This window comes from Nuphar pumila, chromosome 2 (genome assembly GCF_984573655.1).
Source record: "Nuphar pumila chromosome 2, dmNupPumi1.hap1.1, whole genome shotgun sequence".
Classification (NCBI taxonomy): Eukaryota; Viridiplantae; Streptophyta; class Magnoliopsida; order Nymphaeales; family Nymphaeaceae; genus Nuphar; species Nuphar pumila.
This window is the reverse complement of record NC_143250.1, coordinates 98,689,975-98,706,900: the sequence shown is the minus strand read 5'-3', so window position 1 is coordinate 98,706,900 and position 16,926 is coordinate 98,689,975. Positions and strand designations below refer to the sequence as shown.

General features: G+C 37.0%; 1 protein-coding gene across 1 annotated transcript; it reads right to left on the bottom strand.

Annotated features, from left to right (window-relative positions):
* Nucleotides 1–12,942: 12,942 nt before the first annotated feature.
* Nucleotides 12,943–16,063, bottom strand: LOC149846350 (uncharacterized). The gene has a single exon (XM_089996313.1). The coding sequence runs from the start codon at nt 15,714–15,716 to the stop codon at nt 14,160–14,162; it is 1,557 nt and encodes a 518-aa protein (XP_089852439.1). The 5' UTR covers nt 15,717–16,063; the 3' UTR covers nt 12,943–14,159.
* Between the last annotated feature and the right edge of the window lie 863 nt (nt 16,064–16,926).

The following is a 16,926-nucleotide window of genomic DNA, read 5'->3' as shown; positions in this document are numbered from 1 at the left end:
TGTGGTTTGGATCTTGAACTTCAGTTTTAGATCCAAAATCGTCATTTGGATCCAAGATGGATCTGGGGTGCAGTTTGGTTTGGATCCAATCTAAATATTAATTGGATCCAATTTTATCGATTGGACCCTCGTAGGGGACACCCTATGTGGACCCCCATTTGGATCCAGGAGTCCATATGAATTAGAATATCTTCTAGTTTTAAATTCATACCAATAAATCAAATAAAAATAAAAAATGCGATAATTAAGATTTTTAATTTTAAACTTATTTTTAAAATAATAATTAAAGAGATTAAGAGGGTGGGACGTCCCACACCTCTAGAAGGGTCCACATAAGTTTGAACATGCTAGAGTTGGTTGTTGAATAATCAAACTTAATTATTTTATTTAAATAAAATTAGAAAAAATCAAATAAGTAAAAAATTGGAGTCTAGAAGTTAGAAATTTTTCTATAAAGGACTCCTCTCCCCCTCCACACGATTTTGGAGAGGGAGAGTCCTTTCTCATAAGGTTAGGGCTGTGGAGAAAGGATATAAATACTCCCCCCCCCCCCTCTCTCTCTCTATCTATTTTCTTTTTTCCTTTTTACTTGTTACTTTCTCTCTTCTCCTGAAACGACTAGGAGGTTTGGAGTAGGGTTGTGTAACCATTGAACTTGCACATACTTCGGTGGTTGTGGTGGCGTAGAGATTGGACTACCCAATATCCTTGTTGTTTTCAAGATCTATCATTTTTTATAAGATTTACGTAGTAGATTCTTTTTACGTGCATTAAGCATGCATATCTGAGTTTTTTTTATTTTCAGCAGTATATTTACATGTCTTGATCTTTTATACATATTTTCTTTATTGAATAAATTGTTATTGGATTCGAAGAGAATGAATCATGAGTTTTACATAAAAATGATTTTGAAAAACATGCCTAAATAGGGTTTCTTCATTGTTTTGTATTAGATTCACTCATATCTTGATTATTGATGGTGTTATTCATAAGTTAATCCATATTAAATCTGATCAAATCTAAAATAATGAGATTTTAAAGGTTTTATGATCTTAAAAAGAGTTTTTATAAAAAAGTTTTTTGAGAAATCTAAATCTGTGATGACTGATATGTTATTCCTGACTAGTATATTTTATTTGAAGAATATTCATTGTATGCGAACATAAATTATCCAACACATGCGAATGTAAATATTATATTATATTTGAAGAATATTCAACGCATGCGAACGTAAAGTATCTGACACATGCATACATAAATATTAGATTTTATTATTGAATATATATACTCATATGTATATACTTTATGTATTTTTATGTGATTATTTATATTTTAATATTATATAATTACCGATAATTAGCATGAAATTCTTTACCTCAAAATCTGTGAGGTTTCATGAAGCAAAAATCCCATAATATCCAAAGGAATTTTCTTCCAGAAATGCTTGGCATGGATCACGTCCTTTGACGGTCCAAACGCAGGCGAGGACTAGCGTGCACCTCGGTGCTCATGTCATAAATATGAAAGAGAGAAAAAGTATATGATGGATTGTGACTTCGACCGGAGTTCGTGGGGTAGTGGCAGTGCGTGCAGTCCACCACCACATGGTTATGATGATTGAGGTGGTGAAGGCAGCCGTGGTGAAGGCGGCGCCAAGGTAGCGAAGACCGAGCTTTATCAAGCTCCCAGCTTGAGGCGACAAAGATCAGGTGGGCAGTGGCGGCGCCAGGCTGCGCCCATGGCTGGCCTGTGCTCGACTGGAGCTGCAAACAAGGGAGATCGACCAGGAAGAAGGGAGATGTTAGCAGTGGTGTCAGCCACTTGGCTAGCTGGACCAAGACGCTGGGAGGTGGACCTTCTGATGGCCTTCCAAACCGAGAGGAAAAGAGGGAATGATGGTGGTTTAGGCAATAATCAGGAGGTCTGCAACAAACAAAAGGGGAAAGTAGGTGATGTCCGACAAGGAGTTGCGACAGAGAGGGAGTGTTTTCTGGTGGCTGGCACAAACAAGGTAGCGATGGTGGTGGTTCTCACTACCATCGGCAGCCAAATATGAGGAGGAGGAGGTGGCATTGGCACTGACCTCCCTCTGTCACAATGAGAGAGTGAGAGATACAAGTGACATGAGAGAGATGGGGGGGGGGGGGGGGGGGGAGAGGGGGGTTTTATAGAGAGAGGGGGTTCAAGGGTGCGCGTGAAAGAGGGGAGTGATGTGAGGGAGGGAGGGATTTAAAGAAGAAAAAGGGGTGTATGCGGCTAAGGTGAGAGGTGAAGGGATGGTTTTTTAGGTTGGGTCCAATTGGATCCAAACCCATCACAAGTGAGTTAGTGGGATGGTTTGAAATGAGATCCAATTAGGTCTCAATGGATATAGATCCATATCCCAAGTATATATGTATATATATTATAATCTATTTTGTTAATACGGATTGGATCCACTAAATAGATCCAATATGAAGGGTGTGAAGGATTAAATCAGTGCATATCTGTGTGAATTGGGTCCAAATCCAAGAACCCTAGGATCCAAATAGTGTGGATCCTTATTTATCAGGGTTCAAAAACTAACCTATTTGGGTTGGTCATCTTGAATCTCCACTAGGATCCGTATCCAAATGGTTTTGAGATCCAATCTCAATCAAGTGTATTGATCCATTCAGATCCTAAAAAGAGTTTTGAGATCCAATGAGCCCAAGTGTATCCAATTGGATCTTTCAACTCAAAAATAACGCTGGTCAATTTTTATTGGATCCTTACTAAGATCCAAGCTTAATTGATTTGTTCAAAACCTCATAAATTCAATGTTTATAATTGGATATTTTATCGGATCCTTACCAAGATCTAGATCTGAATACCCCTCTCAACCTTGTAGATCCAAATTAGATAATTTTACATTTACTCTCTTTGAAATATTTAATTCATCAATTAAATATAACCGACACATAATTGCTAATCAATTATCCAAAAAAGGTTATTTATTATAATTTGAATTAAATGCCAGAATAATTACTGAAATTTTTCTTTTTTATTATTTAAAAATTCCAAAAAAAAATTGTGAGTATTATAGCAGAGGTAGGATATTCATGTCTTGAAAGGCAATACTCTGAAGCGGTATGCAGGAGTAGGGTGTACATGCTATGAAAGGTAATAACTTTGAGCGGTAAGCAAAAGTATACTACAAACTACCTCATGCGGGGGTAGGATGTTTATGCCAAGAAAGGCAATGCTAAAAAATTATCCTAGAGTGGTAACCAATGATACTTGAACTATTTGGCCAAGGGCTAAATGTTTAATGGTACATGTGATAAAATGCAATGAATATTGCTATTAATAAAGAGAAATATAATGTCTTAAACTTGATCACATTAATTTATTTTGTAAAAACATACATGAAAATATGCCCTAATAATTCAGATGCATACTTATGAAATTGTTCTTGTTTTGTGGCATGTTGCATAAAAATATTGGTTATGCATGTTTTGATAATTGATTTGTGATTTAATTGTTGTAGTATGCATGTTCTAAATGATGTTTGATTTTATGTCTGCTTAGTTTCGTATACACATGCTTAGTTATGGTGTTTTCTATTGAGACTCATTGAAGTCTGACCCCCTACTTTACCAATGTTCAAGTAACGAATAGGAAGCTGAAGCGATGGCGGAGGGTGCCAATGATAAAAATTCTTAGATCTTGGATTGTTTTGGAAACAATTTATGATTTTTTTACTTGTATTTAATTTGATTATGTTTCTTAAATATTTTAATTAAATTCATGAATGTTATTGCTTAATTGCTATTCGAATATCAAATTCTTAAGTAAGAACCGAATCATGAGTTGAAGTTGAACCCAAGTTCAATACGAGAATTAGATACAGACTCATGTTGAGTTATGATATCTATAAGCCGCTCAAAATTTTTAACCAAAACAAATAATTGATTTTTGTTGTGTAATCTTTAAAAAAAATCCTCGTGTTTTCAAGTTTTAAATATTGGGGCATTAAAACTCAAGTGTATCATTTTGAATTGGCCAAAAATAATTAAAAAATATTATGCGTCAATCAGAAGGTGACACTTGTTAAAACCATTAAAATAATATTAAAACATTTATTGAATTTATTTTTTATATTTATTAAAAAATAAATCATATCAATTTTTTGGCAATACCATATGCACCGTTGCTAACAACATTGCTTTTTATTGCGATAACCGATGTCTACGTTCTTATCCCCGATATCTTGGGGTAAAAAGTAAAAACAACTATGTTTTTTTACATGTTTTATTGTGTATCACCTTTTCTTCAAGTATTTTTTGACTTTCTATATTTTTATTTTGCTGATAAAAAAAACTAAGAATATAAAAGTTCTTAATTTCTTACCAGAAATTAACGGGACAAATATTTGGGTCCACGGGGTTGGTAAGCTCTAGTCAGCTAACCCCAAAAGCAATGTTGTCAGTATTTGGTATCGGCCCTTTATCGTTTGGCCAACGATTCAGGTGAATGGACTGATACCGATAATCAGCCAAAAAATAATTTAAAAACATTACATGTCAATCAGACCTGACACGCGTTAAAGATATTAAAATAATATTAAAAAATAAATTTAAGTATTTTTAAAAGTAACCGATTCAAGAGTAATGCATATCGATTTTCTGCCGAATACGATGCAATACGAACTGACAACATTGCCAAAAGTGTGGAAAAATTGGTCTATCTCTCTGTAAAAAACAATGGTTAATACATTCATCTAAGGACACGTCCTTCCCTTCTAACTATTGTAATTTTTTGTTTTTATGACCTATCGTCGAAACCAACAGGGGTTTCCCCTTGTCTTGTCTGGTAGGAGCAGCCTAGGGAACGTCACCTTGTGTTGGGACATTGCAGGTTCAAATCCCGGTTTGTATAACTGGTAGGGTCCGCCTAACCCCAGCTTGCCTTTTTAAAAAAAAAAAAAAAGCCCTCGAGAACAGAGTCACTTAATGGGCCTACAAGGTAACTTATAATTTATAATGAATCAAGTGGTGAAGCATTGAGATTCTCTTCAAGCGTAGTGGCCTATTTGGTTAGGGTGGTGTGTTAAGATGTCCAAACCCCCATAAATTACGAGTTCGATTTTCTCATAAGGTCAAAGTTGCAACCCCGCAGGGCCGATTTATTCTTTTAGAGTTTCCATTATAGGGTGGGGCCAATTAAAGCGCAATCCTATTAGGTTTGGTTTTTTTGTTTGAGGCAAATAAGAATCCTTCTCTCACCATTACGAGAAAACTAATTTTCATTTGGAGCCAACCAAATATGCTCTAGGTCCATCATTTTGGCTCGAGCCACCATTATTGAATACACAAAAACCTTTTTAGGTGAGACAACCCCCTGATTTTTTTTTTTTTTGCAGAGAGGTTATGCTCTCTTCCCTGGCAACCTCCGCCGACTGCAGCCGGCCAGCCACCGCCAGACCATTATATATATATATATATATATATATATATCTTCGATGGAGAGGTCCCAAATATACCGATACTACAGCACAGAATAGTAAAGGCGCTCAGAGAGACGTCTGCAACTATGGCATCGACGCAACACTAAACATCGGCCTCTCTACTTTGCGCATTGTGTGCCTAACTTGGTTAAGGATCCAAGAGTGTTCATCGACTCCCTCTGTATTGACCAACTCAACTGTACTAACATTCTCATTTCTGTATTATGTAAAAAATGATGGAGTATGAATCAATAAAGAACGTTTGCCTTTTCTCTCAAAAAGAACGTAGCTGGATCAACTTGAGCTCACCATGAGGTTGAGGTTGGGTTGTGTTGCCATAAGAATGAGCCGAGTTTGAACCACTGTCACTGATATCAATGATATTTTGAAAATATCGTGAGAAATAAAGATATTTTAAGGTCACAGATATCAAAGGTAATATCTCACATATTATCGCAATAATATAGCGATATTTTTGGGAAAAACTCTTTTTTTTATTATTATTTAAGTTTGGATTTCCTATTTTTTGTTTCTTTTATATTTTAAAACCTTTAAAACATGTTTCTCTATAGTTTTGAAAGAAAAATGATTCAAAACTTATTATTTTCTTAGTTTTTTTTGTTGTTATTGATATTTTTTTAATTTTTTAAACTCTTGAGATATTCCCAAGATTTATCAACTTTTGAAAATCTCTCCGAGAAATATCCTCATCAAAAAATTGACTATGGTTTGAACACCCACCCTTGGGTTTATTCAGCTTGTTTACCAGCCTTATTTGCACCCTTATTTGGGAACAACCCCACATGATATGAGCCCCCGTATGGGATAAAAATATGATCCCATCCTTTCACATAGGATGGATATGTTTGATCCAAGCCACCTAGATTGTTGAGACAGAGAAGGCATCTGTTAACCAGCTGGATCCCTTTCCTTTTGAAGCCTGTTGTGTATTGATGTTTCCAGCAAGAAGCAAGAAGCAGTAAGAAACCTCCTAAACAGAATAAAGCCAAGACAGCGACAGTATAACCCTCAGGGGGTAAGCTATCAAATATTCATAGAAATCTGCCAGAGCTATGAGAAAGTAATGCATATTTTTGTCCAACCACGGGTGTTTGAAGCTTCCACCTGTCCCTAACCCACCAGTCATAAAGGAAAATAATCCATTTGAAGAACTACAAAGTATCGTATTCATAATTAAAAACCTTTATTGAAAATGCACTGTGATAATCAGGCAGCGATACAGATTTTTTTTCAAAAACAAAAAAAATATTTAAGATCTGCAAAGTATCGCAATAACATGTATGTATACTCTAAAATTTAGCTTTATTTGATATAAAGACAAAAAAAAACTTTATATGAATAATGCAGTGTTACTAAGTTCAAGTTTCTATCTTAAAATGAATTCAGCAAGATGCGACACAGGACAAATACACTACAAATAAATAATCAATTAATTAGTTAATGTTTTAAAAAATCTATAAAGAACATCATAAATGTTTTATAAATATTTTTAAAAAAAGTACAAAACACTCAAAACTAAAGGTAACATCAAACATATTTAATAAATTTTATGTTTTTCACCAATTTAAATTTATCATAATGTTAATAAATGAAAGCACTAATCCAATGAACAAAAGATAATAAAAATAATAGGAAAGCACTAAAATTCTCATCTATGCAATTAAAACAAAACAAAAACCTAAAATTTTAAGTACTAACCAAAGTTAAGTATCCATTATTTATAATTAATGCTAATTAAAAAGAAAAAATACATAACATCGTAAAAGCATGATCCAAAATTCATGTCATTTAAATAAATACAAAATCAAAACCCTAATTCTAGTTATGAATTTATGCTAATCAAGCATGCACAACCATGTTTAATGTTAATTAAAAAATACAAAAATACACAAATTAAATATTCAACTTATTTAAAATAAAATAAAAATCTAAATGTTATTCAAAAAATCATAAAAACCTTTAAAACCCAATTAAATATTCATGCTATTAAAAAAATAAAATAAAATCCTCAATCCTAGCAAACATCATTAATAGTTTTCATACATAAGCTAATTGAAACAAAAGATAACAAAACCTCTAAATTTCTAACTAAATTCAAGCATATGGATCATGTATAATGTTAACTAAAAAACAAAAAATACTTAAATTAAATATTCATCTTATTTAAAAACAAAATAAAAATCTAAATGCTATTAAAAAAACAAACAAACTCTAAAACCTAATTAAATATTCATGTTATTTAAAAATAAATAAATAAAAATTTCAATCCTAGCAAACATCATTCATAGTTTTCATACATAAGCTTAAAAAAATATGTTTTTCATAAAAAAAACATGATCCAATTATCGTTTCCTAGAAAATTAACCATGTTTAACACATTTGTACAGTCAGATTTAAGTAACACATGGAAAAAACCTTTTGAAAGCCTGATTAGCATGATGGTTAGCAGCTACCTGCACCTTATATATATATATATGAGTGAAATCCCACCTTTCAAAAATAAGAGATTTTATTTGAGAAATACTATCTTTGGAAACTGACTTCTTACAAAACAATTGTGGGATTCTCATTGGTACGAGGCCATATCGTTGCTCCCCAAATGGTGAGAGATAATCCAATCACGATTGAGATTTTCTGAGAAAATGAGCTTCCTTAGTCTCCTTCAAACACCTGTGCAATAAGCCTAGGCCAGTAGATCCACCTAAGGCTCAAACAAAATAAAAACATTGTGAGCAAGTTAGTGCATGCAGATAGAAAATGAATTCACAAAAAAAAACAGGAAAAGAAAGTGAGAGAATACTTACTTAGGCTACGTGAAGCCCTAGCCTTGACTCATTGTGCCGACAGAGTCTCCCCACTCAACCATGAGCCTTGAATCCAGCAAAGTCTCCCCTCTCTAGCCGAAATTCTTATGTGGGAAGGGCATTCTCCATAGAAAAACTACTCTAACAAAGCGACAAAGCAAACTAGCCTATATATTGTAGAGTGATAGACACCCTACTCTTTTACTAACTTGAGAGCTACTTAAGTAGGAAAAACTAATCTAAGAAAACTACTTAGAAAAACTATCAGCTTAGGAAATCTACCTAGCCTAGAAGAAAAAAAGAGAAAATTATCTCAAGAGGTTGCTCCTTGAAATGAAGGACAAAAAGAAAGAAAGTAGACACTCCCAATTTTGCACCAGAGAACACACTCAAGTAGAAGAGCTCATCTAAACTTAGAATATATAAAAAATGGGTCACAAAGGAGGTATTTATAGTTTTCTATGTCAAAAAGCTCTCAAGGTCTTCACCAGATAGGTTGTCTGGCACATAGTTAGGTTTGTGCCAAATAGGATATTTTGTGTAGACCAAAGCCTGGTGTAGACCTTCTTCCCCTGGATCAGGATTGTATTAGTTATCCAAAAGGTGTGTGCCAATCACTCCATAAGGTGCATACCCAATTAAGTCTAGGCCAATCGGATTGGGTTCAAAACCTTATCCAGGTTTTACCCAAAGGATCTATGCTAGTGGGATTGTCCATCCAACTAGCACAGACCCAAACAAGTTTGATCCAATTGGATCAGGTCCAGATCCGAACCAAATCTAATCCTCAGGATTTTTGCCACTTGAATTGACTAATGAAGACCTAGGTCTCTGCAATAGTCTATTAAACTAGCTCTGACCCAAATGGGTCTAGATCAAGTTCGGGTCAAAACCTGAACTGATTAAGTAGTCTTGATCAGATATGTTGTGAAAAAATGACTATATCTTGGGATTTACTAATCCATTTGAAAAACAGTTTATGGCATTTATAAGTTAACATCCTTTGGCTATGATCAGTCTTTTATGTTTGAAACAAATTCAACATTTAATAGGATAAAAATGCTCTTAAAATGGGCCCTACTTTTCAAACAAGTTATTTTTAAACCAAAAACATGTTTTGGTCATAACTTTCCACTCTAACATCATATCAAAGTGATTTTTTGGCTCGTTAAAAAGTTAAATATCTCTAATTTTGGTTAACAGAGGTTGAATATGTTATCTTAAAGATAAAAAATTTGGTAAAACCAAATTACCTTTCAAAAATACTCAAAAAATACCGAAAATCTATAGAAACATATCTTGAAATGCATTTTAACAAATGGGATCTCCAAAATACCCTTTTAAAATGCGTGATCTTGCCTTGATGATGAATGGGAGACTTTAAGGATTCCTTTGTGATAAAAACATGCTATTTTCAAAATAAGAGATAATTTTGAAAAATATTGCACTTTTAAAGAATATGTCAACTTTCGCCCATGTTTGTGACATAAACCATAGTCAAGTTTGCTTATTGAGCACATGTAATTTTCATTCTTTACATCCATACTTGATCTATATCGTTGGTTATGTTAATATACATGATCATTGATAGGTCTAATTACGATGACATGATCGATTGACCAGATTGTTGAAAATATCATCAGGTAAGACAATGTTTTTAAGCTCGTAAGGATATTGTATAATGCGTGATTGTATGGTAACATTTGTGGCCCATGTGAGAGATTGTTAGATATTTCATGTGTGCCTACATATATAATTGATCACACATTATAACTGTTTAAGGTGAAGGCCCATATAAAGTGATCTTCGGCTATATGACATCTTATAAAGTATGATTATATTAATGTTTAGATACCTTATGTGCCCTCATGTTAATTTTTGATTTTATAATGGGTAAAATTGGAAATAAGACTATAGGGTGGTTACAATTAGGTTATGGTATCCAAAACCATATATAGTGGATGTTCTCTTTCTCCTCCCTATCAAGAAAGAAAATTGTCCTTCTCTCATTAGGTTTAGAGAAGAAGGAAAGCCCACCTATAGAGGTTTTGAAAGATCTAACCTATTAAGATCTATTGGTGCTACAATGGATTCAGGTACGCTTCCGCATTATGTTTTATTTGTTTATTTCTGATCTTTTCAATGATTTAGCATGAACAAATTTAGGAATCAAGAAATATGATTTCCTCAATCAGGAATCCAACAATATATGGGTCAAATTTTGACGAAGTAGTGGTCTACATTTCATCACTTTTGTGTGGCCAGACAATATCGCTTTATGGGAATAGAATGGTGGAAGTTAGGCTGTCAATTTCCATGCCCGTGGGCTCATAGACGATGCATGAATATTTGTTTCACCAAATAATAAATTTTCGATCCATCAATTTTTTTCCATCTATCGACAATGAAACAAAGCTTGAAGTTGAACTAGAAGATGCATGGTTGGGTTGCATTATCACAACCAAGGGGTCTTAGGTTTAAATTCCATGCGGGCTGCACCTGTTTGATTATCGAAAAAAAACATGAAATGAAAGTCAGGGGCTTGTTCTGTTAGGAAGGTGCCCACTGGCCAGAAGAGTCTTGGATGAATACAAGGATTCAAGGAGGGTGTTTGGGAGAAAGGGAATTAAGAAAAGATTTTCGTATTTCCTTCACTCATCCAAATTAAGAGTTTTCGTGCCTTTCAAAGAGTTCAGTGAACAAGTATAGGCGCAAAGGCATTGCAGGAATTGGATTCAAGTCAGTTCTTTTGCACTGAATTCATTTGTCAACCCCTTGAGTTGATAGAAAAATCATCACAGTAAATCATTTTTCTTTTGGGGGCATGTTTGCAATGGTATGTGATTCTTGAATTTTCTCAAGATTACGTTATAATCACAACACTTTCTCAAGGTTAATGAAACATGAAAAAGTATAAAGTTGTGATTGTCATTGCCAGCTGTAATTGCTTTTCTCTTGTATCTTGTGAAAGTTGGTTACAAAATTGACCTTGTGACCAACAATCACAGCTGCTACTTTCTCAACTGGGATTGTTCGTCCCCACCTGTCACTCAACAATTTCACCCTGGATAACTAGGAAAAATAAGCCCACATATAACAACATTCACAGCATTGTGCAAATTATACACCATAAATATAAAGAGGGGGCTTGGTTGGAGGCAGTTGAATGATGGTGGTTGGCATAAGAAGATGCTCAAAAAGCATCTCAAGTGGAGTTAGGGAATGACATCTCCTCTCTAGGGGAAGAGTTCAAACTCCTTTTCTCTTTTATGAGTAAATAAAAGAAGCTACAAGATAAAGACTCTGAACACCCCTCCAAAGACCCCACTGACAGGGGAGAGATGGAGAGTTCCAACTCTTTTTTGCTGTCTTTGGCAACCTATATATATATGCTCCCATGGGCCATGGCTACAAAAGTATGACAAAAGGATGATTATTTGGATACCATTTTTTAATGAGTATACATTTAATAGTTAATACATTCGATTGTAGCTACAATCTAATTAGAATCTCATTATTGAAGTTGTTTTGAATCAATCCAACCTTATAGATGTGTTTATCATGGTCGATTTAGTGGGAATCGACCTTGGATCGGGTTTTTTGAGTTAAGAAAAATCAATGAATAAAAAAGCTATGAAAATCTCGGTGCATAACAGTTTACATATTTTGATGGTTTACATATCCAAGTTACCTTGGTCAAAAGACAGGATGTATTTGGGCGAAAATGCATGTAAAATAAAGAGGTGATGGTCTTCACACAATGAGCCACTGTAAGATGTGCCTCTGACCCGATTCTCTCATTTTGGAGAAATGGTATTCTTGCTCATTTTGATTGAGTATGGAGGTCCAATAGAATTTAGACCAAATTACCAAATAAAAGCCAAATCGATGTTTTGTCATCCTCGAAGAAGATATCTATGCCACGTCTTTGTCAATAATGACATGAATACCTGTAAACTTTGATCAACCATGGAAACATCCAAATGCATTATTTACTGCCTTTGCTTGCATACAACAATGTATATGCTATCCCTGGGCACAATTTAGAATATTTTTTCATACCCAGAAAGTCAGGAATGGGTAAAGAAAGCGAAAGGAAACCAACGGGGCTCGGCTTGTCTGGTAGGAGCAGTTAGTGCTTGTTTTGGGACGTTGCAAGTTCAAATCCCAATGGTATCATTGTATAACTGGTAAGGGTCTGCATAACCCCAGCTTGCTTGTCAAAAAAGGAAAAGGGAGCAAATCTGTAGCGAAAAAAAAAAAACTTAAAATTATAATCAAATTTTTTATTTTTGATAGGCAAGTTGGGGTTAGGCAGACCCCTACCAGATATCTCTTAAGCCCTATGTGGCAGAGGGATTTGAACCTGGGCCTTGGCACAGGACCCCGCTTACCACTTACCACATGGGATACCACCTCGGTGGTAACCAATTTTGCACAGTATCCAGAATAAAACTTTTGCATGGTTGAGCCAAGCCATTTCACATCAGTGAATGTCTGTATATTTCCGCTTCACTTTCAGTTTAATTATAGATTGCATGAATCTCAAAATCACAAGTAGATAAATAAGTTTAGCTGAATCAAATAAACAAATGAAAGATAATACTTGGTTGTGATTCATTAATTGCCGCAGGATGACTAGAGGGAGTGTATAGTTAAACACAAGTTATAAAGGCTAAGTTGGGGTGTTCCCACTTAATGAAGACGAAAACAGAATGATAAAACAGCAACCCACATGATCAAATCTCAGACTACAGCATTCTGAACAGTTGGGTATCCATGACTTGTATTTGGTGACTGGGTGGGTGCTGGTGTCCTTAACCTGGAGTTTCACCTCGCAGGGAGACAAGCCCATTAAGTGACCTGGTTATAGGAGAGGGTTTTTCTTCCTCATAAAAAAGAGAGAAAAAAAACACACTTATTTGGTGACTAGCAGCAGGCAACTTTTACAAAAAATTGAACAGTTCAAGATTTTTGTTTTGATGATTAGGGTTATTTAAGGGCCCCCGAGTTACTTAACGGGCCCCGCCCAGTGCGAAGTAAATACCAGATGGGGTCACCGACAACCAAGCCCTTCCGGAGCCAACCAGTTAAAGGCACCAAGTGACGTATAATTCAGAAATTAATAAGAAACAATATGAACTAGTTAATTATGTTATTTTAGGATTTCACACTTGAAAGATATTCATGGACAGAAGATTCAATAACTTGCTTAACTTTGATGTACTTGAAATGAATTCTTTCAAAACATACAAGGGAAACATATAGAGTCACTGATTCATTGTCATCACCATTATAAAAAAGGCCCTTTAAAAGGAACTAAAAGAACAGTCGTCACTTTCACAGTAAGCAACTGAGACAAGAAAGTATTTGACAAGGCTCCAAGCTATAACTGCCTCTCAACATATAAAGACAGCATTGCTACATGACTACAGAACTTACACTCCACCTGATTTCTCTCAAAATATTTTGTTACCTCAAGCAGGAAACCTTTTCAACCAAGAATGAAGGTTCTTTCGAAATGGCATAAGTAGATGCATATTTGACAAGTGTGAGTTGTGAATTGCTTCGAATCAAATTCAACAGGCAATCTATTCAGAAAATTAAAATGAACAGGCATATCTCTTTTTTTCTTTGCTGATACGTGTGGAATAACAAATACAAAATACGTAACAAATGAAGCAGGAATTATATTCTATGGAATGTAAAAGCTTTGTTTAACATCAGCACATTTATCTGTACCAAAAAAGTTTAAAGAAAAGAAAGAAAGGAAGATACAACTGACAAGCTATTTCCAGTAATAACAGAGAAACACTAGTTATCATCAAAAGGATCATGCCAGGGCAGAATCTTCTCCGACCAAGCCTTCACCACCACTGATGAACCAAAACACCATTCCCTCTTAAAGAAGTAAACAGATCCAAACACTGAGAGTACGTCTTGTGATACTTCTTAGTCCTCTGAGGACTGCTCCTCTGCCACCGATTATAATGGCATTCCAGAAAAATCTCATCGATCAGGCATATTGCGCCCGTCTCGATCAACCTCGGCACGAGATCGAATTCAGTTCCTTCCACATCCATCTTCATCACGACGAAATCCCCTTCTCTCACAACCCCCATAAACCATTCTGCGAAATCGAACCCCTGAACCTTCATCACTTCCTTTGATTCCTCCAACTCTGTCCCCTCCCCACCAGACCGAATCCTACCCATCCCCCTCCCCTTCTCCCCATCACCACCACCACTGATCTCAAACACAAGCGTCTCGTTCCGCACCCACGCGGCATACGGCAAGAGCTGCACACCCTTCTTCTTCCCATACTCTTCATGGAATGCGTGGTCTGCTTCGATCGCGAAAACCTCGAATGTTCGGTTCTGCTTGGGGTACTGCTTCTTGAACCAGCCCCCAATACTCGAACCATACGATCTAGCTCCTACATCTACATAAACGTATCTACGCTTATATGCAATTCCCACCATTGATGAGAGGTACCTAATGTTCTTGATGTTTCTCTTTAGTGTGATCCATGGTTTCAATGGCTCTTCCATAATCAAAGGCTCTGCCTTTTTGACGAGTTCTTTCTTCCACAGAGGAACAGAGCAAATGCTGCTCTTATTGTCCGAACAGCTGCCGCGGGCGGCCGATTTTCCGGCCTCGCCGCGATCGCCACCAATTGAATGCTTCTTCAAAATGAATTCCGTAAAAGAACCAGATTTCCTACTGTTCAAAAATTTACAGCATTTGAACAAATCTATGAAAGAATTGATACTATACACATCATTAGCGTCGAGGGCACGGATTACCGCGATGCCGCCTGGCCTCAGCGTCCTTCCCATCTCTGCCACTAACGCTTCCGCATTCTTCGGTGCGGAATCGATCCCGCCTTCGCCGGAGAACACCAGATCGAACGCCCCATCTTCGAAAGGCAGCCGGCCGAATGGGTCCCCGGAGATGACGAGCGGGCGGAACGGCTTCTTCCCGACGCCGATCGAATCGGAGACCCCAATCTCCTTCAATGCGAGGACCTGCTGCGCGGCAGCCTCCTCCCTACCGCCGCCGAAGACGACGAGCACTTTCGAGAGCGGCGAGAGGAGGCCCTGCTGAGTGAGGTTCTGGAAGAGGGCGGAGTGCGCATCGATCCTCCGCCTCCACTCCTTACTGGTCCAGAGCTTCCTGATGGCAGGATCGACGGAGAATTGCTCCGCCGCGGGCCGGTCGCCGCCGTCCCCGACGAGGTTGAGCTTCGGGGAGGCGGAGAGGAAGCAGGATTCGCAGGACAGGCCGACGGCGTCGCGGAGGGAGGAGGTGGTGGAGACAACGTAAGCGAACCGGAGGACGACGGCGACGACGCCGAAGAGGAGGACCCGGACAATGGCGTTCCTGAGCGGGCTGGTCACCCTGTGACCCCCCAATGGCTCCATTTTACCAAAATCACAGAGAAAGAAAAAAAAAACACAAAATTTCTTTATATTACCGTTTGGAAAGGAAAAGAAAAGAATCGGGTTTCTCTCCTTTCTTTCTCGGTTCTTTCTTTTCTGTTTGTGTGTGTGGATTCACAAGAAGGGGGAAGGAAAATGAGAAGGAAGAAGGATTATCGAGAGCAGAAACGAGCGGATGTGTGGTTGGCTCCGACGAGAGAAGAAGGAAGGTGGGAAAGAGAAGCGATTCGGTTCCAGAGAAGGGCTTGGAGGCAAAAGGGATCCATGGTATTTCCCTTTCCCACCCTGATTCTCTTTTTATCACCTATCCATTTCTCTTCACTGGTTTTCTCTTCTTTCTATGAAAGCGGGGAGGGAAAGGAAAGGATAGTAAGGCATCATACTTTATAATATAATACGTATCTCGGGGGTCGGTAACCGTAAGCGGATTTGTTGGGTGACGTGGTGGTTGTGTTCCGTATTATGTATCAGTGTAAAATGTTGTATTATACAGTTTGTATTGACGGAAAGGAGAGCAACAACTGGTATGACAAGCAGCAACCCAAAATTGACAGGACTAAGTTACGTCAAAAAATAAAAAAAATAAAAAAAAAAATTCTAAAAGGGCAAGTCAATCGATAAATAGTGGCTTATATTTTCACGTGACAGGCTGTCATATCATTATTAAAAAATAAGGGAAAAAAAGAAGAAGTAACTTTCTATTTCTACCGTCTGAACCAAATCTTTGTGTTAAGAAAGTCTGACATGAAAATACAAAAGGAATTCACTCAAAAAAAAAAAAAATACAAAAAGAAAAGTTACATGTACAATATTGCAGGTGGTGGGCCCCACGCGGCCAGGCTCGTAGTCGATGAGGGGAAGGAGGTCCGCGATTTGCGTTCTAGGAGTCGCGAGAATCACGGACGGTTCGGGCTGATTGAGATCTCATCCGGGTCCGGATTCCCGATACATTACCGTTGGATCTTGGCTTGTTTTTCCATGTCCAATACCGTCCCTGCTTTGGATATAGAAATCTTGTAAGGTTACTTAGTTCCTTGTTCAACACTGCCTATTGGGATCAGGTTAGAGATGCAAAGAGATCAGCTAAGGGTAGTGTTGCAAACAGATCTAATCTCTCGGATCCCAAAATACATTGGGAAGTTGGATCGGTTCAGATCTGGCTTCCTGAATCTGATCCATATGAAACGGCAGC